Source organism: Canis aureus, chromosome 14, assembly GCF_053574225.1.
Source record: "Canis aureus isolate CA01 chromosome 14, VMU_Caureus_v.1.0, whole genome shotgun sequence".
NCBI lineage: Eukaryota > Metazoa > Chordata > Mammalia > Carnivora > Canidae > Canis > Canis aureus.
In genome coordinates, this window is record NC_135624.1 from 50,588,077 (window position 1) to 50,615,000 (window position 26,924).

The window sequence follows — 26,924 nt, forward strand, 5'->3', positions numbered from 1 at the left end:
CCTCATTTCCTATGATAAACTCGGTGATTCGCCTGTGTTTGCTTAACATCCTTGTCAAGAGGAGGTTTGCTGATGTGTGGGAGGCAGGAGGCTCTTTCTGTTGATGTAAAAACAAGTACTTCGAGCTTTAGGAGATGAATCCTCAGGTCATAGGAGGAAGAATAGAGTCCTGGGTCTGGCTCTGAGTTTCTGTCCAGTGAAAACGGGACTACGTAGGAGGCCTCATCCACAGTATTGTGGGGGAATAATGAATACATCTGTCCTAGATTGCAGGTCTGAGGGACCTCAAGAGTTTCGGTTTCTCACCGGAACACTGAGAGTTTCCTGCTCTGTCTTCCTGGTGTAATTGTTGTCGTTCAGGAGACCAGAATCGTGCAAATTCTAGCTCTCTCAAGGGTTCATAAAGTTGACTCACCTCGTATTCGCTGTAGAGAAGGTTGCCTCTCCTCGGTGTATCTGTTATTCTCCTACGTGGGTAAACTGAGACCTACCCATTGGTAAGGCACAGCTTAGCCTCTGGGTATGTTTCTGTAATTGTGGAGGTATCCTGTGTGCTGGTTGTTGGCATTCGAGAAGATACTCTGATTTCCAGGTGGTAATGAAGTCTCATTCTGCATATGAATACAGTGGATAGATGACTGAATAAATGGGGGGAAACTGCTCAAGTAGCCAAGTCAGTCTCACACAGTTCATGGATAGAAGGGAAGTCTTCCTCAATAAATCAGAGCTACACCAAACTACTACTGATTTGAGATGTTTTGGATGCTTGAGTAGTTTGTTACAGCAGTGAAGGAGATTGGGGCATTGTAGGAGCCGGGTTCCAGCAACTGAGAAAGAGGAGATGGAATGATAACCAGCGATGGCTTCGGACCTCAGTTCTATCCTCATGAGGTGCTTTATTCATAGAACAAAGGAGTGAGGCTGGGACATGCGTATTATTCATTCTAGAAGTTTTTTTTTTTTCTTAAAATCAAATGATAAATATATTTCACCAATGTCAAATTGATTTTTTGTGGGACACCGAAATTCCAAGTGGAATGGACAATGAATAAAGAAATTTTAAAAATTTATTTTATTTTTATTTATTTATTTTTGTATATTTTTTATTGGAGTTCGATTTGCCAACCTATAGTATAAAACCCAGTGCTCATCCCATCCAGTGCCCCCCTCAGTGCCCGTGAAAAAAAAAAACAAAAACATTTTAAACATGATCTGTTGGCCCAACCGTCTATCTGTATTATCTTTACACGGTAGGGGTGGCCGCATATTGTGTGTACAGAATGAGGTTTGTTGTTGCTTATAGGAGGTCCCAGTGTGCCCGAGGCTTTTCCAGTCCACACCTGGTGTCCTGGCATAATTATTAATGGCACTCCCCTTCACTCACGAGTGTCCTGGTTCAGATGATGAAGTATTTGCCACAGCATTCCCGAAACTCATAAGACCCCCCTTGGGAATATGGCTTCATTTGATTTCCAGAAGTTTATGCTTATACATATCTTTCAAGAAATAGGGAGAGTGGGGCCCATGATGACATTTGTACAGGGTGGCCGGCTGATGGTCTCCCAGGCTCTATGCAGAAGCCGAAAGGTCCTGGCCACTGGGAGTTCTGGAAAGGCCCGCACCCCACCACCAGAAGGGTAGAGAAAGAACACCTTTCCCTGACCCTAATGGGTATCATCACACAGCCTTTGTCTTAGCCCATGCTGCTTGAGTATTCCCTGTTGTAGAAGAATAGTAACTATTATAGTAAAATACCCTCCGAGTTTTAGGGGCTCAAATCGTGGTATCAGTTGGATAGGGAATTGAGTTCCGCTCAGCCATTTCTGGGCCATGTCACTGTTTTAGGAGAGTCACTTTTGAGACTTCCGTTTCTTCACCTCTAAAAAGGGGGGGGGTAAGCATAGTGCCCATCACATCAAGGGGGTAAGCATAGTGCCCATCACGTCGGGGTGCTTTGAGGATGAGATGAGCTAAAGTGTAATGGTCCGAGCTTAGTGTCCGACACATGGGAAGTGTATAACAAATGTTAACTGTTACTCAATTCGTAGTATTTGGATAAATTCTGTTGCTTGCAAAGAGCGAACAAAATGCGGAGTCGTCCGCGATGTTTTAAATATGTTCTCGGTGCCTGTGGCCTGCCATTCAGACGACTGATTTTTGATATGCTTTAGATCCTGCAAAGCTTTTCCTCGTTGACCTTCCCTTGTATGGGAAAGAAGGCAATGATACGCTGGTCCGCTGTCCTCTGACGGACCCAGAAGTGACCAATTACTCCCTCAGGGGGTGCGAGGGGAAGCCTCTTCCCAAGGACTTGACGTTCGTCGCTGATCCCAAGGCTGGCATCACGATCAGAAACGTGAAGCGCGAGTATCATCGGCTCTGCTTGCACTGCTCTGCGGACCAGAAGGGCAGGACGGTGCTGTCCAAGAAATTCACCCTGAAAGTGAGGGCAGGTAGGGGCCCTTTCTCTCTTTCTTGTGGGGAGGCGGAGCATCTGTTGATGGAGGGGTGACTTGTCTCCTCTCCCTGGTCTTACTCTCAGCGGTCAGGTGGCTGGCTCTTCATCACTTTCCCCAGCTCCCAACTACTGTCAGTGGCCGGTGAATTCTTTGTTTCATAGCCCCAAGCCCCACACTACCAGTGCACGGTCACCGTTGGCAGGTGCATCTGCCAGAAACCAGTGTGTAGACCCTCCCGGGGACAGCTGTGAAACCTCACAACATCAGGACACTCAAAGTTTCATAACTGCACGAGGTGTGCTTCCAAGGGAACCTCACTGCGGAGCTTTGATTCCACTGTTGGGAAAGATTAGCATATACATTATTCACCCCTTGATTTACTGTTGATAGAGGAATTGAGTTTCTCCTCAGCGATTTGATTTTAATGCATTCCCAGACTTATTCCCAGTCTGAGGAGGAAAGCACCAACTGAGTATGGCCCTTGTTATCATCATGGCATTATGTTGATTATTTTCATAGCCGGAAGATGTCTAGATTTTTGTGTCTCCGAGATCATCAAATTCAACACCGGGTGACATTCTGCTACGGAGGGGTTTTTATGAAGGCTTTTGAAAAAGGGTGCTCATTGGGATTAAGGAAACTTTGACTATTTAAAATGGAGATTTTTCCAGAAATGAGCAAGATATTATCACTACGGCACATGGGAATGATGCCTGTTTGGTTGAAAGAATATAATTAGTCGTAGGTCACGTCCTCATGAAACCATCAGGGTTAAAGCCACTTTCCCTGTGCCAGGGCTTCTACTTGTTTCAAAATAGCTTTGGCCAGGAGCATTATCATCTCAAAGCAGACATTCCTATTTTTTTCACTCAATATTAATGAATTTGCTTGAAGGATGCAAGATTTAATTGCTGATGTCTTCAGATAGGCAAGTAATACAGATTGATTAGTACTTGAGATTTTATTTAAAAGACGCCCAAATAAGTTGGGTGCATTTGAGGAAAAGCAGTAGGTGACAATGGCATATGATCACGGAACAAATAATTTGAGGGCCACGTTTCTTCTTATTCTAGCCATCAGAGCTGTACCAGTTGTGTCAGTATCCAAAACAAGCTCTCTCCTGAAGGAAGGGGAAGCCTTCTCTGTGATGTGCTTTATAAAAGATGTGTCTAGTTTCGTGGACTCGATGTGGATAAAGGAAAACAGCCAGGTAAGTGGCTTGTTTCCTTTGTTTTTCTCAATACATTGTTCTCTCTGTGGGGGACATTTTAAGGTTTTCCCCTTAAAACAGTCTATTAATTATCCTGGGGATGGCTCAGCTGGTGTGTCTGTCTGAGGTGGGGCTGTCTGGGCGTGTGTCGAGATGCACATTTCCCCCTTTTGTAACACCATATGTGGATGTGTATATTCATTATTAGCGACAAATACGTGTCATTTTGTAAATTTATTTTGAGAAGACCGAAGAGAGAACTTCAGACTCCTGTTCTATACCGTGTGCTGTTTCTTTGACTTTTATAGGGAAATTTATAAGAACACTTATTGTTAGCCACGTACGTTAACCTTGATTTTTAAGACTCTTAAAATTATCCAGGCCAGATGATTTAAAATATTGGGAAAAGTTGTCAATTTTTTTCCCCTTCCATATTTAAAAACAGTCAATGATCTCATACTAACTGGGGCGCTCCCTCCTTTCCCACAAAGTGGCCTATCCATTTGAGAGCTGTGTTTCCTTTTTTATTGATCTGACTTCTCCCCTCTGAGGCTGGTTACCTGAGATCAAGTTGCTAATGGTTTTCTATTTGTTTTAGTCACTATTAATAAAATGGTTATCTTTAATCTGAAACATTTGGACATGTTTAAGTTCTCATTCATTTAACAAATGCATATTGAATGTCTCCTATATGTCAGATACTGTGGAAGGCAGATTTTAAGTAAATTTTAACCAGTTATATGAAGTTTTTTTTTTCCCTCTCTCTAAATAATCATTAATAGCAAGGTCTTTCAAATTCTAATTTCCCAAATATTTTGCTTTAAAATTCCCATTGACCGAATTTTCAGTAATTTTTATTTGCATAATTTTGGCCATCTAAGGTAATTTGCTATCACAGTGGTTTTTCTTCAGAACACACATATGCATTACATGGGAGAAAAGAAATGATATATTTTCCTCCTCCTCTTCCTCCTCTTCTTCTTCCTTCTCATGCTCTGTATTCAACATGGGCAATTTCATGCCTCTTTAAAGAATTTTTTGCTCCATAAGTAACCATGGTGATTAGCATAATGCAAAGTACTATGATGGTATTCACATAGACTTGTGATGGATGATACCTTGCTAATGAAGCCTGCCATTGACTAGAGAATGGATTGTACTAGAGTCTTGTTCTTTCAGACCAGTGGCTCAAAGAAACAAGTTTTAGTTTCCATATCATATAATTTAATAAAAACAATAGCTTATGTATGGATTTTTGACTAACCCTACGGAACGCAATCCTATATTAATTGGCTTTCCATAATCCTTGATTTCAGATGAGAGAACAGTTTAGACCATGTGTGTATTTGAGCCTCTGTATAACTTGAAAATTAGCCTTTTTTCATGAGAAATTCAATTGCCCCAGGCAGTTTTGTTCTGAACCACTTTTCCCAGGAGTCCTGCATGCCATTCCCAATTAATCCACTGGCGCTGCTAGATAAGCCTTCAGTGTTGGGAGCTCTTTGGGGAAATCCCAGTGTGCACCTCAAGGGTTAAGGAAAACCAAATCACATGCAAACAATATGTAATGTGTGACTTGCAGATGGGGCTCGTGGCTCCATGCCAAGGTTCATCCATGAATCTTTTGTTGATATCCTTTGGCTTCATTCGGAATACTTAGCACTGTGAGCGCTATCAAATTATCTTAAAAATTCCTGGTATTTGATTCTGACCGTTTAGAATAAGTTTAAAACTCACAGAGAAATTTAGGATAAAATGACTATTCTAGAGTTTTTGCAGTTGTTTGTTTTAAACCCTAAGAGAGTCTTGGAGTTTATTCAACACTTGTGAATCTTGGTTAGCTTTCCTAGTGCCTCTAAACCCTTGTATTTTTACTTTTAATTATGTTATTTGACATCATCTTGAATTACGGTCTTTGATTTTAGGTGTTGATATTGTATCACATAGGACCAAGCTATTCCTTCCTGCGCTGACATGTGTTCATTGTTCCTGTTTAGCTCCTTGTTATAGACCCTTGGGCTACATATATCTATACCACAAATCTAGAATGTGGTATGTTAGCTGTCTGTTGTCACTCTGCCTTTGCAGAGAAGTCTGTGACCTGGTGAACTGGGAGAGGACAAAACAGTGTCCCCTCACCTTGCTACTGCATCTTCTTGATTGCTCTTCTGCAGTGAGATGGCAGATTTCTGCCAATTATTAGAAGAATCTCTTGGAAGAGAGTGTCTTCATATCTGCATTGTGCTTCAAAATGAAAAGGCCTTTTAAAGATCTCTGCTTTCTTATTTCCTTTTATTTATTTGAGAGAGAGAGAGAGAGAACAAGCAAGGGAGGGAGAAACAGAGAAGGAGAGAGACAGAGGGAAGAGCAGACTCCTGCTGAGCAGGGAGCCCAACGCAGGGCTCCATCTCAAGACCCCGAGTTCATGACTTGAGCCAAAGGCAGACGCTTAACCTACTGAGCCACCCAGGCGGCCCCCCTCTCATTTCCTTATAGAAACAAAAGCTGAGACTAGTAGTATCCTTGACTTGCTCAAGATCTCACAGTTAGTTAAGAAAGCAGGTTTCTCTTCTTTTTATTTCAAAACATTCCGCTTTGGCAGTCTGCTCTTATGTATGCTCATTTTAATGTAAAAAAAATTTCCAAAAATATAATAACATGAGGAAAAAAGAAACAGATATAATTCCACCATTGCATGTTGTAGTGCTATGCAATGGGAAATAAAATGTGAGCCTCCTATGTAATTTAACATTTTCTAGTAGGCACATGACAGAGTCAGAGTAAAATCGATACATTTTATTTAACCTAGTATAGCTAAAATATTATCTTATCATGTAATTAACATAAAAAATATCAATGGGTTATTTTGCACTACTATTTTTCATATTAAGGCTTCAAAATCTGGGGCACACTTTATATTTATAACACAAGTTGGACCTCAAGCATTCCAAGAGCTCAGTAGTCTTTGTGTGTCTGGTCTTTATAAATACTATATTGCCCATTTTTTTTTTCATATTTCTTTTCCCTCTGCTCCCATGCATATGTATTACCACATGTTTGCAGTTTTAAGGTACACTCAGTTTATGCTTATTAAGTAATATAAACCTTTTTCTTACTTTCACATTTATAATTTTGATACTTGGTATACATTTAGGCCATCTCTGAGATTTCACTGCAGTAAATATTTTGAAACTTTTTTAAGAAATTGAGTTATTTCCTTGAGATAAATTTGTTGGAATTGATCAGGGGTATGAACAAATTGCCAAGTTGCTTTCCACAGGGATTGTTCTGATTTACAATAGTGTCAGAATGGTCTCATGCTAATAGGTTGACCATAGCCTGGCCAGCGCATTACCCTTGGTCTCGTTTCATGTCAACATCAGCTCCTGTTTCCTTTTTTTTTGTTTTGTTTTGTTTTCAGTTGTTATTTTTTTCTGTAGGAATGTGTTCATTTTACCGAAAATTTGGAAGATGCAGAAAGCTCTATAGTACTCCCTCTAATATTTTCAGAGTGACTATAGTTTATGTTTTATTCCCATGATGTTTTTCATACAAGAAATCTCTCTGTGTCTTGTCTGTAGGCAAATAATACGAGTAGAATGGTGATATCACAAGAGTAAATTTGCAACTTTTTCTCTTCCACTCATGCTTAAATAATTTGGGGTTTGGTCTTAGACGTCTCACATACTTTGGAACTCTTTTTAATAGTTGCCAAAATTCTACTGGATAAGAACTGTAGGATGAGTTTCCAAGTTAGTTTTAGACATTGTGGTTCAGTTTTTATTCGTGAAAATAATATAAATGTTAATAAAATAGAATATTATTATTAGTGATGTGTTTCCTTTCAATCACTGGGATATAGAGATAATGATATGACCTAACTATGAACAATTGGTGTCGCTTTTTTTCCCCTACTCTGGAAATCTCACTATTTATTTTCTAAGATCTGCTTACTGAGAGCAGAATGTAGTGAATGTACTGGATTTGAGTTCTTGATATGACCTAACTATGCTGACTAAATGTATAGTATCAGTATTCAGTAATATTTCTAATATAGTAACTTTTAAAATTTGGCACTGTTAAAATATTTAGTGCTACAGAGAATTTGGAATTATGTATGCCATGGTTATTATGAAATGAATTTTCATGTTTTTTCCAATCATTAATAATGACTATCTTTCAATATAATCCTGTAATATGAAGTGTTCCAATGACAGACTTGTCATGATGCTTTATTATTCTTACTTAAGTAGTGTATAATGAATGTTAATATGGAGAAGTTAATTGCTGCTATTTTTAATTTATCTAGGAAAGATCCTGAATATAAATTTTATGGTAATCTTGGATTTTTTTTTCTCTCTTTCCAAAACCAGCAGACTAATGCACAGACACAGAGTAATAGCTGGCATCATGGTGACTTCAATTTTGAACGTCAGGAAAAGTTGATTATCAGCTCAGCAAGAGTTAATGATTCTGGAGTGTTCATGTGTTACGCCAATAATACTTTTGGATCAGCAAATGTCACAACAACCTTGGAAGTAGTAGGTAAATATCTCTATCAGAATGTATAAATTACTGGCAGTAGTGAAAGAAGAAATTGCTAGATAGCTTCCTTTTTATGTTAATAGAATGATGAAGAGATTACTAGAAATTTAATTGAAACCACATGAATGAATGAATGAATGAATGAATGAATGAAAATTATCACTATTGCCTTTTCCAACCAGAGCACAAATGCAAATTCCACCAGTTTAATAGAGAGGAAGTGGAAACTTGTAACTGAAGTTGTTTAAATGGGTCATTTTCTCCCATCCCCCCTCCCCTCCCTACTAAACAAATAAGATGTTAAGTGGAACTTTTTCAAAAATTCGAGTCTTTACTGAATGAGTCGAGTTTTGAAATGGGTGTGGACCATCTCAGTGGAGGAGTGCAGATGCTGAGAGCCTGAAGTAGTTCTCTGAATCTTTTAGGGGGGCACCTGAGCCTTTGGTTTATCTTTTACCACTCATGGGTCTAGTTCATTTGTCACAGGAAGGGCTGAATTGGGCTGCTTCTTCCTAGGACACCGCTCACTTTACCCCATCCTCCAGCCTTGTAGGCCATAGTGTGAACCTTCAGGAAGGAGGTCCCCTGGGGCCTGAATCATTGGTTCTGCACAGCATAAACTGGGTCATGGTACCCTATAATCCTAACCCCATCATAGCTGGTATGCACAAGTGGTTTAGTTTCCTTCCCTACTCTGGAAATCTCACTAAATATTTATTTTCCAAGATTTACTTAATGGGAGCAGAAGATAGTGAATGTCCTGGATGTTTTTTGATTTACTGGAAATAATAGTATTTTTAAATTGCTTTATTTACACATTTTTTTGTTTTGTGAGTATTGTTTGAATTTAATCTCTTGTGTTTTTTTTTAATGCAAGTATAGTCTCTGTGCTTGACTTTGATTAAGTACTGGTAGGGTGGCAAATTTCTTCATCATGAGCAATAATAAAATGATGTGATATTTGTTTTCATTTCTCCTCTTTCCCCCGTGTTTCCTCAATAATTTATGAAGCAGTGTTAGAGGTCTGTGATTTATCCCACAATAATCTCATATAATTTTGGCATTTCTGCCCATGTTGTAATGGAAAGCATCTCACCAGACTAAACGTGGGAAACACGCTTTACTTGCAATGATAGAACCAGCATGCAGAAAGAGTATTACTTTTTCCCTAAACGTGATTGTGAACCATTTATTAATTTGAATGGAAAGCTATGCTTTTAAAATATTAAACTCCATAAGTGCTAATTTGCTAAGTTGATTAGGGAGCATGTTGATATATCAGCTTCAGCTCCAGAAAGCAATTAGTAAGGATGTTTTGAGCATATTATTGTATGTAATCAGATTTTTAAAATCCATTCATCAATTTCCAAGAATATAACTGTGTAACTGGAAAGGCTTGTGGCTCTGAAACCTGAATCTGGTTTTTTATTGTTTTGGGATGGGTTGGGATGGGACACGAACAGGAGGAGACAAAGAGAAAAGTAATTTCTTTGGGGGCTGGGGGTAGGAGGATTTGGATACCATGTGGAGTGGCTTTGGGATGGTCCCCACTTGGTTTTAAGTTGGGGCCGTGCCACCCAACTTTTGAATGCACCCTACTTTAACTCTGCCTGCATTTTCTCTTCTGAGAAACCCTACCTCTAACTCCAGAGGTTATAGAGAGGAGAAAAGGCAATAGATTTCATAGAAGTACCTCGCATAGCGTTTGTACTGATTAAATATTAATCATCACCAATTTCTTAATGTAGAAGTACCTGAAAAAAATCATACTTTATGTTAAAACAACCCTGATGGAATTCTTTGATTTGAATAATTCTGATACTTCATGAATTTGAAGGACATAAAAGTATATTGAGCCAAAGGACTCTGGAAAACTCAGGAGGAACTTAAGTATTTTATGTATGGTGATGATGAGGGAACTCATTTCAGTGCAAATATTGTGGTCCGTAATATTTGAGTATTTTGCATTGTGTGGGATCAATTTATGACCTTAAGAACCTGAAACTGTAACACAGCACTCCGATGAAATATTTATTCCTTCAAAATTAACCGAAAATCTAAATTTGCTTTAAAAATGGCAGAGGGAGCTTCATTTATGATTCAGGCATTAGAACAGGGTGGTGGTTTCCATCTCCAGCTTTCACCCGGGTGATTTTTTATTCTCATCTGTGACACATCCTTTTCATTGGTGCAGTTGGACTCTTTTTCTTATTCTGAATCTCTAGGAAACGAAAGGGCAGTAAATACTAGAATGACAACTCATGTAGGACCTTAACATATTCAACCGAGTAGTGCCAAAAATAATGAATAATTTTAAATTTTATAATTCTTAAATTTGGGGAAAGAAATGGAAGAATAAAATGTGAAAACGCTTCCACTAATGTGATATAACTGTTTTTAAGATTTGGTAAATTGCTTATATTTTTGTACACAGCAGGGTTTCAGTTACACATAGGATGTCACTCTCTCTCTCTAACTGAAAGTAGAGAATCTAGGGAATTTGCTACTGTAAGAAGAGGCCAGCCTTGGCTTCTCATGAACCTGTACTCCGATCTGGGCTCTGCCTTTGGGTAGCTACCATTTAGTTTTCCAGGACTGGATATTTTTCATGTATAAATTAGGAGTTCTAAGTGTTCTCTTTCAGTATTGTTATACAATTATATATTTGCCATAATTATTAATTAGAGTGTATGCTAAACTGCATAGGGCAGTTCTTGGCACATAGTAAACATTCCATAAATGGTGGCCATAAAACTAATATTGGCAATAATTTTATTACTTTTTTTTTCCAAACTCTTTCTTATATTATTATTATATAACCATTTCTAAGGGCTGCTTGAGAAACCAGTTCTCTGATTTTGAAAATTATTATGTCCAGGGTAGATAGCTGTTCCTTTGGTCTGTAGTTATCCACTAAAAAGGGATCTCAAATGGGAATTACAGGGTTAAATGGGAGAATAGATAATTATAGAAAATCTATATTGCTAAATGCTTTCTGAAAGAGTTGTGCCAATTTACAGTGTGTAATTCGGCGTGCTACTTTTACCACACTCGCAAAATTATTGAGTTTCTTTCAAATTAGTTTTCCTATTTTTCCACAGGATGGATATACTTTATTTTTTAGCAGCTTTATTGAAGTTTTGCTATTTTTAATAAGTGAAGAGTGACGCCTTATTTTAAGTACTAGTTTAAATATTTCTCCATCTATATTTTCATGTTCTTTTTCTTATTACCTTACTTTTACTATATAGACATTTAAAAAAGCTTATATATTCAGATTCTTGGGATTTTTATGATTTTATGATTCTTTTTCTTCCGTGGTTCCTAAAAAGCCTAGAAAACTGCCCTTCCCCCTCCCCACCTAGAAGTTTGATAGGAGTTAGTTCTGTTTAGTTAAAAATATGGTAGGGTTATTAAGGTGCTGTCCTTCATTTCATCTGTGATACATGATGTGATGAGAAGATGGATGTTTATTTTTCTTCAAATACTAAATGGTGTTCTTTCAACATCTTCATTGACCATTAGGATCTCTTCTTCATCTTGATTTTGGACACCTTCATATCATCACATTTATATTGAGTCTGGGTATGACTATTTAGTCCAAAGGTTTTTTGACCTAAGAAGCATCAGGACCAGTCATTCTAGAAGACTTTGAACAAGATGGTGCTAGATCTTTAAGAGAGTTGCTTGAGAGACAGGTGGGAGAATGAACATTTCAGGGCTGTCCTTTCTCACTTTATGATGGTGATTCTACAAGAGCAAAAAGACCCAAAAAAGGTACAATGGCAAGTCAAAATATTCTTAATACCTGACCCCAGTCCGCTATCCTTATAACCAAAGGTGAAGCTGTGTTTTCTGTTGTGTGGTTGTGGATCATAGTTTCTCCCTGTTTTATTCTGTTATAACTAGATAAAGGATTCATTAATATCTTCCCCATGATGAGTACTACAATATTTGTAAATGATGGAGAGAATGTGGATCTGATTGTTGAATATGAGGCATATCCCAAACCGGAGCACCAGCAGTGGATCTATATGAACAGAACCTTCACTGATAAATGGGAAGATTATCCCAAGTCTGACAATGAAAGTAATATCAGGTAAGAGAAGAGCCTCGCACTGGGGCTTAGACATTTCCCCCCACGTCCCTTGGCTTACCAGATCCTATTTTTGTGGCCCATAAGTGTGTGAGAGGACACCTGGCATAGGAGGAAGTGTGGGGCTCCTTCCTGAGTCTTCAGGCCAGTGTTTCCTTTTGTGTTGTGTTTAAAACCCGCACAAAAAGTCTGTGCATCAGTTTTCACATTTCTGATATGGAGGATGATTGAAAGCAGGGAATGGCATATTTTACGGACACATTAAATTATTTTTCAGAGGAAAGAGGAAAGTGAGTGTTTTGAAAACTTTTTAAAAATACTGTCAAGGGCACCTGGGTGACTCAGTGGGTTAAGCCTTTGGCTCAGGTCATGAGATCCAGCCTTGGGTTGGGCTCCCTGCTCAATGGGGAGTCTGCTTCTCCCTCTCCCTCTCCTCCTCCCCCTGCTTGTGCTCTCTCTCTCTCTCTCTCTCAAATGAGCAAATAAAAATCTTTAAATAAATACAATCTTTAAAAATAAAAAATGAGAACTGTGAGAAAAAGAGAGGTGCCTATGTCATTAAGCCTCTGACTCTTGATTTCTGCACAGCTCATGATCTCAGGGTCATGGGATCAAGCCTGGAGTTGGGCTCCCGGCTCAGTGAGGAGTCTGCTTCTCTCCTCTCTCCCTCTGCTCCTTCCCACCCTGGCCCCACAGCTCGCATGTCCCCTCTCTCTGTCTCAAATAAATAAATAAATATGTCCTCTCTCTCTGTCATAAATAAATAAGTAAGTAAGTAAGTAAAACAACCAACTATATGAAAACTAAGCCTCATTCATTCAGTAGCTTTGGTCCAGGCAGTGAACTCCCAAGTTCTATGACATCACACCTCTCTCTCTCTCTTTTTTTTAAGGATTTAATTTATTTGAGAGAGAAAGAGCAAGCGCACACAGCGAGGAGCCGAGGGAAACTTTAGCAGTCTCCTCCCTGAGCTCAGAGCCCATGTGGGGTTCAGTCCCACGACCCTGAGATCATTACCTGAGCCGAAACTAAGAGTTGGATGCTTAACTGACTGAGCCACCCACGCGCCCCCACATCTCTCATTTGATCCTCAAGACATTTCTTTTTAAAAAAATTTTTTTTTTAAATTTTTATTTATTTATGACAGTCACAGAGAGAGAGAGAGAGGCAGAGACACAGGCAGAGGGAGAAGCAGGCTCCATGCACCGGGAGCCCGACGTGGGATTCGATCCCGGGTCTCCAGGATCGCGCCCTGGGCCAAAGGCAGGCGCCAAACCGCTGCGCCACCCAGGGATCCCCCTCAAGACATTTCTAACAAAAACAGTAGCAATCATAAAATAGTAAAAAATAAAATAAAAATAGTAAGTAAAAATAAAATTAATAAAAATAATAAAAATTACAAAGCAAAAGCATAAAAGTAGCTTACTTTATGTAGGCTGCAGGTGCTCTTGCCTGCGCTGCACTGTTCTCAGTACCTTCCATATATTAAGTCAATAATTTCAGTCCTCACAAACCCCATGGACAGGCACTTTTATTCTTTTCATTTCTGAGAAGAGGAAACTGAGACACAAATGAGTCTTGATGTAACTTGACCAAGGTCAAATTGCTAACAGAAGTGGATGCCTTCATAGACTTTTTTTTTTTTTTTCCAGTGAAGAGCTATGGGCTGTTGTAGGAATATGGGTGAGAGATGAGGCTGTCCTGGGTCAAGGTGCAGGGGCTGGAGGGAGGAGGATAGATTCGGGAGGTATCCAGGCTACCTCTTTAGTAAGACTCAGCGACTGAGGGGATAGGAGAGAGAGGTAGGAGCTGAAGATACCCCTTCAGATTCTGTATCTATCAGCTACGTTGGATGGTGAGAGGTGATGTCTTTCAAGGAGGAGGGGGAAGGGTTGGGATGGCAAAGACCATGAGTTTTTGGGGTTGGTTGAATTTGAGAATGTCCATGGGCTCTTGAGTGTGGACATTCAGGTAGGAAGTATCGAGGGCAGGTTCCCCAGAAGCAGAGCCTGAGACAGGGATTCTGGGTCAAGAGCTTCATTAAGGGAGAGGGAGAGCAGGGCAGGAAGGGTAAAGGAGGAAAGAAAGGATGGAAGGGTGATTGGCAGGCTGATCTCAGCGGCGCTCTTCAGAGCTTTTGTCCCTCCCCACAGGCAGTCACTCATCAGCTCTAGACCTGGAGAGGCAGTCAGTGTCCAAAAGGGGCCAAGTGTCCAAGGGCAAGACTTGGGAGGATGTTGCAGGTGTGAATCATTATAAGCTGTACCCACAAGGCAGGGAGATGCAGGCATGCAAATAGCTCTGTAGAGGAGGCGAAGGACCGAGAACTCTGAACCAGAGGTAAAGATTTGAAAGCTGTGAGCAAACAGCAAGGAGTTCATTGTGAGAGTGGATCGCTCGGGGGCGTGTGCATTGTGAGATGAGATGAAAGTCTGAAGAGGCCACTGCATATGTCTGGGCGGTTGTGTATGTTGCTCACACGGGTCAAGGGCTGCCCAGGGCGCTCCACCCACACCAGCGCCCATGTCGGGAACTCCCTTGGCAGGCCTGTGGGCTCAGTCTACACAGCCGTATCTAGTATCATCCCGGTAGGAAAACAGAAGCTTGAATAGCACATACTGGAAAGGATGCCAGGAAGAAGTAGTGGGGGTGAAAGGAGAATTGGGAGATTATGATCTTTGCAAGAAGGAAGGTGAGGGTCCTCCATGTGAGCACCTGCTCGTCTGGGGGCCCTGCCAGGGGCACAGCGTTATAGGGCAGCAGGGCGGGTGAGTTCAGGACACCGGGGAAGGATTATGGGCAGAGGGGGCCTGGGCATGAGGGCAGCCAGGAGGCCAAAGAGGCTGCGGCCTCCACGAGGCCACGAAAGCCTCTCCCCACTCAGCCATTGGGCCCAAATTCAATACATGCCTATAGGTTTGTATCTGTTAACATGGATCCTGTTAATACTGAGTTAAGTGCTTGGTCTGGTTCTTCCTCCCACAGGCATGTGTTTCCAGAGAGAAACCGTGGACAAGATGCGCACCCGAGGCAGGCCGTCCACGAGTGCTTGATTTCTTTTCTTTTCTATTTTATCTTTTGTAGATATGTGAGTGAACTTCATCTAACCAGATTAAAAGGGAACGAAGGAGGCACTTACACATTTCAAGTGTCCAATTCCGATGTCAATTCTTCGGTGACATTTAATGTTTATGTGAACAGTGAGTAAAACGAACGGTCCCTTATCTTTTTATTTTTTATTATTTTAAGTTGTGGCTCGTGCTTGGAACAGCTGCAGCACTGAGCTCGTTGTGTACTATGTAAATAATGTTTCATGATAATTTTGACCTTAACAAAGACCCTGTGGTTTGGTGGTTGGAAGAATGTGTACGAAAACCAATTCCTTGCCCTACATTTCACTGACCACGCGACCTTGCAGAGGTCACTCGGATTCCGGGTGCTGCCGTTGAAGCAAACAGAGGAGCCAGAGAAGTTAAAAATAACCGTCATGTGAGGGGGGAAAATGTATTATTATTGATTGTTGAAATGGGGAGCCAGAGGTTGAATAGGACCTGGATTATGGTGTTAGTTGGGCAAGAGATGCTATCAGGCTCCGTCATGATTTCTCTGTTAGAGCGCTTTCTCTTTCAGGGTTGTGATATTATTTGTGTTGAGATTGTTCTCTCACTAAGACGAATGCAGTATCGATCCAGCTCAACGAGACCCTCCTGCAAAGCACGTGGGGACTGTGGGAGAGGGAGCAGGTGGTTTGGGCGGGAGGATGGCTTTGGGCGTGGGAACCTGAACACCTGAGTCCTGCCCTGCTGTGGCCCCTGCAGCATCTCAGAGAAATGGCTTTGCACAGAGGTTGAGGCCAAGGGAGCATGCTCGCCAGTTGGGGGGCTTCTGCTCCGTGCAGGGCACCCTCCTGGCTCTACTCTAGGGCCCATCTGCACATCCAAGGAAGGACAGCAGGTGTCTGACGCACCACACCAGCCAGAGGACCAGGGGACCAGGGGATGGGAGGCCTCCACAGACACAGAATTCCAGGGGAGTGGTCCACAACAGGACCATTGGGATTAGCCATCCTGGGTGTGTGTTGGGAGGTGAGGGATTAGGAGACAATCTGGAACATTCCCTAGGGGATAGCTTAGTAACTGTGCTGAGTGCTTCGTGTGTGTGTGTGTGTGTGTGTGTGTGTGTGTGTGTGTGTGTGTGTTGGGGTGCAGGAGGGGCTGTGGGAACAAAGGAGGGGTGCCAGTTTCTTGTCCTCAAAGAGCTGACCTTCTGTGAAGTCATTTTACAAGTTACTTCATTGGTGCTGCAGCTCAGCCTTACAGGGTAGGGGTAGCATGATCCAGCTGCAAATGAAGACAGGAGAGTGACACTCAAGGCTTTGGATTCCTAATCTGGAGCCTTTTAACTCTGTCCTCATTTCCAAGAACAAGAGGGTCATATCTGTGGAGCTAAATAAATTTCTTAACTATAGACCTTGTCAGGATCCTTAAAATCACATCTGTGGAGCTAGACAAATTTCTTTTTCTTTTTTTTTAAAGATTAATTAATTAATTAATTAATTATGATAGACATAGAGAGAGAGGGGCAGAGACACAGGCAGAGGGAGAAGCAGGCTCCATGCAGGGAGCCCGACGTGGCTCGATCCTGGAATCCCAGGATCACGCCCTAGGCCTAAGGCAGGCGCTAAACCGCTGAGTCACGTAGGGATCCCCCGCCAGACGAATTTCTTAACTACAGACCTTGTCAGGATCCTTAATGTGCCAGGAGGAGGCTGTGGGATGGGGTATACAGCTCAAACTTGTTTGACCACAGAACTTACCTTTTTTTTTTTTTTTGAGGGAATCATACTCATTAACGTCTCCCTTCCTCAGAACAGTGTTGATTATATGGTATCTCATTGGCCTGCATTTCAAATAGCTCTAGATTAATTCAGATGTTATTCAGAGGAGCTTAGCATAGCGCACATGGGCAAAATTACCTGCTTCTGAAAAATCTCAATATTCAAGTAACTTAAGAGACGATTACAGGTAAATCAGTATTCTTACAAGCCGAATATGCATATTATCCACCCAAAACTGGATTTTTGGGTGCTCTAGTGCAGTGCTTCTCAAACTGTCTATGGGAAAGGACCTTTTTTTTTTTTTTAAAATTTCCAAGTTATTCGGGATCAGTCCTTGCTACAAAATACGGTAAGAACCTATCACTAGGAAAGTGAATTGAATAAGAATAGAGATGTATGCAAAACCCAAGTTTAAATTTTTTTTGTTTTTTTTAAAGGAGATTCCATAGATAGAAAACTGCTCCTGCTAAATGCTTCTTGTCAGCTGCACCTCACCTCTTTGCGGACCAGTAACAGCAGATCATGGCCGCGGCCTACTCCACAGGCCTCACTTCAGCCCTACTTGGGAGCGGGGAATTTTGTAAAACTCAGTGCCATTTGCATCTGTCTTTCCCTGGCTTCAAGGTCAAGGAGGCTGTGGGTCAATGACCTTAGAAAGATGTCTCTGAAGTCCCATTTTTCTGGTGACAAAATTGCTGCCATTTTACTTACCAGGCTCATTTGCCATCCCGCACGATTGGTGTTAGTCACCTCTGCTGGTGAACTCCTGCCTCTTTGAAACTAGATAGGGAACCACATTAAGCTTCCCAAATGATTTTTTTTTCTGGAGGGGGTGGATTCCCTGTTGGGGCAGGACTTTGTTTATTTGGGGGCCCAGGTCTCAGATGCCCACCCAGCATCAACTGATGAACAGCTGCTCCATGGCACTGGGCACACAGATAAGGGTGGTTTAGTGTCTTTCCACTTAGGTAAAGTTTTTCAGGAAGTCTTTCATTGCTGTCAGTTTGTTATAAACCCTTAACCGACAAAAGGCATTTCTTTCATTTACCTAACACGTTGGATTTCTTGAGCTCCACATACTTTGACAGAGGTGGTATTTTTTTGTGTGAAACTTAAAAAACATCTACCTCTTGTGAAGTGTGTCCAATCGCTCTTTACAGATAAAGTTAGCTAATCACTTTGTCGATTTTTTTTAATTGGAAAAGGTTTCTAATGTTACACTTTAAAATCAAAAGCTAAAAATAGTTTTGAAATTTAAAATCGGAGCGGTTGTGTCCGTTTTGACATAACATTTCAGCTGAGCCAAGTAGATCCACTGTGTGATTTGTTCTGTAAATAAGCTTAGCCCCAAGGAGGGAAGGAATTCTGCTGTGCAAAAATTAGAATTGATAAAAATCAGAATAATAAATGCATAATATTAGTGCAGAAGTTCAGTGACTTTTCCTCAGTGACATTGCTGCATAATTGCTTAATAGATTCAACTGGGAGAAATGCTTATGAAAATCCCCGATTTTGAATGGTTAAATGTTTGATCGTTGAAAAATTCATTTGTTTTAAAAACTCCACATGTAGATTTGAGTACATTGAGCGTGTGCGTGTACGTGCGTATGCGTGTGTGTGTGTTTTAATTGCTTATGTGGGAGGCTTTAAAAAATACCATGTTCTATCAGTTTGTGTTAGAGAAAAATGTGTAGCATATTAAACTTGATAATGTTTTAGGTCTGTTTTTAACTCCTCTAACCAAGCTAGGATTTACATGGGTCTGTTAGTTGGCTCCATGGCATTAAAGGTGGTGTATAAAGGACAAGAGCTATATGACATATTTGCTATTTTTGAGCATAACTCCCAGTGGAAACTGATGGGAGTTTTTGTTTTTTTGTTTTTTTGTGTTTTTTTTTTGGTTTTGGTTTTGTTTAGAAAGAATGAGAGAGAGAGTGTGTGGAGTTGAGGTCGGGGCCAGAGTGAGAGGGAGAAAGAGAACCTTAAGCAGACTCCACACCCAGCACGGAGCCTGAAGCGGGGCTCCAATCTCATGACCCTGGGACCGTGATCTGAGCCAAAATCAAGAGTAGGACTCTTAGCCAACTGAGCCACCCCAGGTGTCCCCCACCCCACTTTTTTTTTGGCTGGGGTGAAGGTGGGGTGGAGTTTTCATTAAAAAAAACAAACAACAAAAGCATTGAATTTGCATTACTATAGTCACCCTTGCCCTACTTATTGAAGATGTATATAGAAATCAGGTTCTGGGACTCCTGGGTGGCTCAGTGTTTGAGCGTCTGCCTTTGGCTCAGGGTGTGATCCCGGAGTCCTGGGATCGAGTCCCACATTGGGCTCCCCATAGGGAGCCTGCTTCTCCCTCTGCTTGTGTCTCTGCCTCTCTCTCTGTGTGTCTCTCATGAATAAATAAAATCTTTTAAAAAATTGAATTAAAAAAAAAAAGAAATCAGGTTCTTAGTTCCAAAAAGAAGTGTGAGGGGCACCTGGGTGGCTCAGTTGGTTAAGCATCTGCTTTTGGCTCAGATCATCATCTTGGGGTCCTGGGATCCAGCTCCGCGTCGGGCTTTCCGCTCAGTGACCAATCTGCTCCTCCCTCTCCCTCTTCATCTCCCTCTGTGGTCTCTCTCGCTCTCTCTCAAATAAATACATAAAATCTTTTTTTTTTTTTTTTTAAGTTTGAGATCTTTGGTGAAATTGGCCATTTGTTTCCTTTGCAGATCAAAATTGGGAGGAAAGAGTTCTAAAATCTATAGAGCTACCCAAACGTGCTTTCTTGTTTTCTTTTTTTAAAAAATATATTTAGCTACAATGACATAATATACATGATAAAAGTGCTTTCCTAATAGGACCTACTCTTTCTAAAATTCTTAGAGGTATTAGAAAAACCGACACCACCAAGGTTCTATATGTAGCCTATGATACTTGGTTAGAAACCTATGGTCTCTTTGTTTGCAATAAATGTCACACAATTGAGGTTTTTACCAGATCCAGGACAAATAAAAGGCCAAATGCACATTTAACTCTAAGTGATCCACTGTCTCTTTTCCCTCCCCACCCAATATTTCTTGATTAAATCTCAAACGTTGCAGTGGACTTAAATGTTAGTAATGTACATATTTAATGAGTTTATTTTGACATATAATTTCAAATGCCCCATGTGAATCCTGAAGTAACCTACATGATGGTGGAAAGTATGATTAATATGATAAAACAATTGTTTTTTCACAACTGTGGAATGATTTTTTTTTCCTGTGGAATGATTTTAAGAAGATCTAATAAACTTATAATTTTATCAATTGTACCCCAATAAAGCTGGGAAAAATAAGATTTTAAAGTGTATACATGATTTTGATATATGTAAACATTTGAAAAGACCCCCCCCCCCACACACACACATCAAGTTAATTAACACATCAGTTTACGTGTTTATGTTTACCCTTCTTGTTTTTGATTTTCTGGGGTTTTGCGGGGGCGGGGTGCTTGTTTTGTGTTTTGGTGAGAACATTTAAGCTCTACTTTCTTAGCAAATTTCGATTATGTAATACAGAGTTATCAACTATAGTCACCATGTAATTCATTAGATGCTTAGACCTTACTCGTCTTACACCTGTTTGTATTCCTTTAATGCCTCTCCCCATTCCTCCCATCCCTTAGGCTTTGACAACCACTTTTCTACTCTTTTTCAATGAACTTGATTTTTTTTTTAAAGACTCCCTTTAAGTGATACCATGCAGTATTTGTCTTTCTCTATCTGGCTTATTACATGGAACATAATGCCCTCTAGGTTTATCCAACCTAATTTGTTGTCGCAAATGGCAGGATTTCCTTTTTTTTCAGGCTGAACAATAATCCAGTGTCTGTGTGTATCACATTTTCATTTATCCGCTCATCCATCGAAGGAAATTTAGGTTGTTTCCATACCTTGGCTAGTGTAAGTAATACCGCAGTGACCATGGGAGTACAGATCTCTCTTCAAGGTAATAGTTTTGTTTCATTAGGATATGTATCAAGAAGTGGGACTTGCTGGATCATATGGTAGTTGTGTTTTTAATTTCTTTGGGGGAACCTCCATGCTCTTTTCCACAGTGGCACCAGTTTGCATTCCCACCAACAGTGCGTGAGGGTTCCCTTTTCTCTGTGCCTTTGTCAACGTTTGTTATTTCTTATCTTTTTGGTAATACACGTGCTAACGGTGTGGGTGATCACCTCATTTTGCTTTTTTTGATTCACCCATAGTCTTAAAATGCCTCTTGAACACATTATCGGGTAACCTTTCCAAGATCAGCTTTGTGAATCTAAAATTTGGGGGAAATGGTATCAAGGGGCCATACGTAGATCTCTGGCCAGTCTTAAAGGTCTGCCCTTTAATGACAAACCTCCCCAGGTGAGTCAGAGTATTGTGGTACTGGGGGGGCTCAGGGGGTGGTCACAGGAAGGGAGGGAGGACAAGCATATAGAGAGAACTCAGGGGCTTGCCCTTCACCATCGGGCTTATGTGGAACACAGGTCCTGTTAAGCTAGACCGGCTATCCAAAATGACTGCAGAAGTACACCAAATTAACTTTCAAAGTCACCGACTCTACTTCATTTACGGCAGTGTTAACAGTGGGTTGAAACGATTTAAGGAAATGCTAAATAATGCATTATTTCTAAATCACCGTATCATGTAATTAACATCCTGTCTGGTATGAGCAATTATTTATAGATCATACAGCGTGCCCGTATCAGTCAAAGTAATAAATCATCCGGAGTGAGGTCTCTTGATGAGGAGAAAGTTTCTCTTTGACCACGTTTGCAAAATCTGGGCTGCCTTTTATGTAGTTTTGGTCATAGTTCAATCTGTCCTCCTAGGGAGAAGCCACTCTGAAGGGGAGCACCCCGCAGACAAAGTGGCACATTTGCCAAAGGTGAGGGCAGATGTGTCAAGTCAGCCACGTAAATAGATGGCTTAGACCCCCTGGCCAGACAGCCCTCTGAGTCACCCACCTGGCTGGAAGTCCTCAGGGACCTTCACCCAGGGTTAAATGGTAATGTGGGCTGGCCTTCAAGGATTGCTCAGTTTAGGGGCTTTGGGTCTGTGTCTTTCATGATCCCTGTGAGATGAGAACAGAGTTACTAGAACTTTGCCTTTTTGGGAGGAAGAAGTGTTTTCTACCATCTGTCTCCCTTTTTTAGGGCTGATAGGACCTTTCAAACATTTGGGTGTCCAAACCATTCTTGCATTAGAGGCTAAATGTTTTAATAAGGCTTATGACTAACACACTTGACCATTGAGTTTTGCTTAAGAGGTTTTGCTTTTTAGTGTTTTTTCCCCCTATTAGGTGGATTCTATTAAATCTACTCTAAAATTATTGGAATTCTTTTTGTTTTTTTTTTTTTTTTGAGAGAGAGAGAGCACATGAGCAGTGGGGAGAGGCAGAGGGAGAGGGAGAGAGAGAGACAGGGAGAGAGAGAGAGATAATGCCCCAAATAGGCTCCATACCCAGCCCAGTGTGGAGCCCCACCCGGGGCCTGATCCCACGACCCCAAGATCATGACCAGAGACGAAATCAAGAGTCGGACACTCAACCGACTGAGCCGCCCAAGTGCCCCCAAATGACTGGAATTCTTAAACATTAAATAAAACCAGTGCTTAATAGAATTCCTTTCTGATTGATTTACTTGCTTTTGAAAATTTGCTGTAAGGCTATCACAGTAACCAGAAATGTAGCTTGGTTAGTGCAAACATATGTATACATAAAACAGTTTTAAATTAAAACAGTTTTTTCTTATTGTAAAAATGTCACGCAAGGGATAGGAAAAGCTGGAAAATGTAAATAAGCAAAAACAAGAAGCACATTTTAATTGTGCCTCTTAAAGTTGGTTTACATTTTATACTGTTGCTTAATATATCCCTTATTGTATATGTTCTTTGTGAACATTTTTTGTTAACTTTTTTTTTTTAACAAAACTGAGGTCCTAATGCTTCATGAGCTTGTGTTTTGATGCTGAATAATGAATGCATTGCGTACACCTTTCCATGACATGAGATACCTGTCTGCAACCTCATTTTGGTATCCTGTTGCATGGATAGTGCATCATTTTTTTTTTAACCCACATCTGGTGCAGTTTTGAGACATTGTATAGTATGGGATGGGTCACAAATGATTGACTGGGGTTTTAAAGAAACCCATCAAATGCTTATTTAAGGTTTATAATTATCTTGTTTAATCTCAAATGAGTGACCTAGCTTAAGTGCCTGGCAGTAAATAAGGTTATCATCTGTCATTATCTTTCATGCTCGCCCATGTCTTAAACATATGTCACAGAAGATTTCACTCTCCTGGCTTTTGGGGCAGTTCTAAATTAAGGAATAATTTTCAGGTCTTCTTAGTATGGTTGCTAGTCTATGTAAAAGTAGTCTCTTGTCTTTTTATATTAATCTTTTTATAGGTAGTGCATGTTCATTTGTGATACCTGACAGCATCTGAGCTCTATTTTTCAGATTCTGTTACTGAATTTGAAATGAGTTCTTGTTGTTAAATGCTTTGGAGTTATGAGTGTTGTTTTGATGTGACACTTTAATATCTCCTTCTCATAATGAAGATCTCTGTGTCTGCAAGAATTGCTATAGACGTTTGAGTTGAAAGAAAAAAGGGATATCACTGCAACCTACTTTTAAAGTCTACTTTGATTCTCTTATATTCTGAAAAAATTTAGGAAATGTATTATTATTCTTTTTCCTTCGTGTATCATGAGAAAGTTGGTCGGGTGGGGTGTATTGCTAATTTGGAGGATCTAGTTAAAGGCCGAAACTGAGAACAGGAAACCCGTCTAGATCATTGGGCCCTTTGTTGGTGTGGTCTGGCCATCATTTAGTGCTTATGGTAGAAAAGCAGGAGAAACAGTTTTAAGTTATACGACTGTGTCAGTGTCTGCTAGGAATGGACCCTGAATTGGGGCATAATTTTCTAAAGACGGTGTGAGTACTCTTCCCTCGTGTTAGTGGAACTTCGACTCTGTGGAAGTTCCCTTGCTATCTGAGCCCATATATGTTTTTACATCAGATTAGCTCCCTTCATTTATACGTGGATCCAGGCTCATCTATAATTTAGTGTAAATTTAAATTAACCCGAGAATAGGTGCATGATTTTTCCATGGGTTTTATGGCAATAACCCTTGCCTTCCACTTTTGAATTATGTTGGAAATGAATTCACTGCTTTTACTGAATAGAGAAATAGCATTTATATCACATGCCTGTCCTCCACGTGTGTGTCTACATCTGCTCTCTGCGTGTCTGGGTCACATGGCAGTGGTGCCCTGTAAATCGAGCATCGTGATTCTGGCTGGGCAAGGCTTTGTGCAGTTAGTTGTATCACTTTTTTAAATTTTTTTAACTTAATCTCAGGACTAGGAGATCTTTACTGACTGTTTAGAACAGATGTTGGCAAACTGTAGTCCTAGGGCCGGAGTCAGCCTGCAGCCTCTTTTCAAAGGGCCCATAAACTAAGATTTTTGGTCGAATGGTTGAAAAAAATCAGAAGATTTTGTGAGACGTGAAGATAAAATTCAAATGTCAGTGTCCATAAGTAAAGTTTATTGGAACACAGCTGTGCACATGGCTTTGCATGTCTGGCTACATTTGAGGTACAGTGGCACAGTTGAGTATTTGCAAGAGAGACCCTAAGGCCCACACAGCCGAAGTTGTTTACCACCTCAGTCATTACCATAAAAGTTAGCTTACTCCTAGTTTAGAATGTCACTGCGTTAGGAGGGTGATTTTTTTTTTTAATAGTAAAAACTCTGTTAAAGACAGCTGGATACAGGCAACTATAATTGAAGTTTTGTTTGATTTGTTAAACAAACTTCTATCAAAGTGCCCATATGCCAGTTTCTAACAATCTTTTTTTTTTTAAAGAGAAGGGGAGAGAGGGAAGGGGAAGGGCAGAGGGGGAGAGAGAGAGAGAGAGAGAGAGAATCTTAAGTAGGCTCTTTGCCCAGCATGGAGCCTGAATCCATTCAGCGGAGCTAAATCTCAGGACATCTATTCCAGTTTTATTTATTTATTTATTTTTTTAAGTATAGCCTTATATAAGTGAAAGTTAATCTGAAATTTTTTATAGTCCTGTTTTAGCAGATTTAAGTTCCTTTATCATAGCAGTGTTATGGCAGGAATGTGGATTTGACCCAGGCCCAAATAGGGCCAAATTGCTGGAAAGCATTGCTGTGTGGCCATTAAAACTACAGCAGACCCACAATCGTAAAAACAAAATCATCCTTATGATCCCTCTTCATTTAGTCTTTTATTGCTTGTGGAGGCTTCAGTCTATGTTCTTTGCTGGTTATAGAGTGTGGGCAAATGTGGTTTATTAGCAGGAACTGGTCGAGGTGCTCAGGGGCAAGAGGGGAGCTCAACTCAGAAATGCTTCCCCATCAATGACTCGTGCATCTCCTCCCACCCCACCCCAGCTCTTATTATCTGTGCTGTGTCTTAAAAATTTGTTTTGTTCTTGCCTCCCGTCTGGACCTGATGGTGGTGAGAAGGAGTATTTTTTCAAGATCACATATCTTTGGGGTAAATCAGCAAATGGTTAGGATTTTTTTAATTGCACGAGCCATAAATTCTGAGTAGAGTCGTAAGCACTCTGAAATCAGCCTACAACTTGATCAGTGTTGTTGCAGACGCTGGAATGACCCAGGCCCTCAACGCTTTGAAAGGAGAAAAGGCTATTTTCTTAATCTCCGCAGGAAATACATAACTCATGCACCTTTTAGGCTTATCCAAACCTCCAACTTGGGAGGAATTAGGGAATGTGTCATTTGGTATACTGCTGATTGCCGAATATCTCAGAAACCACAGCTCAGATTTAACCTGGAGAATTGCAGTTATGTGTCTTTAAAAGCAAAATGCATATTTAATGCCTTACACAGTGCATTGAGGCACTTACAAAATGCAGATGAGCCCAGATTTTCATTTTTAGGAATCAGATTTATACCTAGCTCATTCTTTATGCATTAAACATTTTCGTAGTGCAACTTGCCATGTAGAGCTGAAACTGTACTCGTGTAATTTAGCCTTTTCAAAATGAGGTCTGTCATCACCAATGTTAGGGACACGACTGGGATTAGGGCGAGGCGCCTGGGGTGTAGAATTTAAGGAAGAGCTCACTCGAGGTGCCAGCCCTGTATCTGCAAGACCTTGAGGAGGGTGAGTGCCTTCTTAAATTCCACATCTGATGTGCTTCTCTTGCCTCACCCTCATCCTACCCCCAGTCAGGGTCTTTTTTTGTAGGTCCACTAAAAAGGTGCATTGCTGGGTCAGATCCTTGGCTTACTGAATCTCTGGGATGGGGGTAGGGGGCAGAAATGTCTATTTTTTTTAGTCTTTATTTTCTTAGTACTTCCAACACACATTAATGTTTAGAGACCTTCTGGGCTTGGTTGGCCAGGCTAAGGACCAACAGGACAAAGCTGCTCTGCTAGCCTCGGGTTACAACTGGCCTGAGACGGTAGCTTAAAAATCTGCCCAATTAACCAGCACACGGGAACAAGTAGGCCAGCCGGACTGCACCACTTGCCAGCCCTGGCCGTTGTGTAACTGCCACCAGGTGTCACGCTGGAAGGCTTGGATCTTGAGCACTTATAGCCAGAGCTGAATGTAATTGATTATGTAATTTTGAGCTGTTCCAATTTTTTTAATTAAAAAATGTTTTATTGGTTCATTATTAGCTACACGTTCACCGTAAAAAAAAAAAAGAGAGAAAATAAGTCAAAAGAAAAAAGTAGAAACTATCCATAAT

At 40.7% G+C, this 26,924-nt stretch overlaps 1 protein-coding gene across 4 annotated transcripts in view; it reads left to right on the forward strand.

The window, feature by feature from the left end:
- The window catches only part of KIT (KIT proto-oncogene, receptor tyrosine kinase), an 83,437-nt gene that overhangs the window by 36,909 nt on the left and 19,604 nt on the right, over window positions 1-26,924 (forward strand). For 2 of the 4 annotated variants that reach the window (XM_077848043.1, XM_077848045.1), the window contains exons 3-7: window positions 2,172-2,453; window positions 3,533-3,669; window positions 8,043-8,214; window positions 12,124-12,313; window positions 15,395-15,510. In XM_077848043.1, the coding sequence (XP_077704169.1) occupies window positions 2,172-2,453; window positions 3,533-3,669; window positions 8,043-8,214; window positions 12,124-12,313; window positions 15,395-15,510 (897 nt within the window). The remainder of the gene's footprint in view (window positions 1-2,171; window positions 2,454-3,532; window positions 3,670-8,042; window positions 8,215-12,123; window positions 12,314-15,394; window positions 15,511-26,924) is intronic. The other 2 variants (XM_077848044.1, XM_077848046.1) reach the window with 1 other exon arrangement.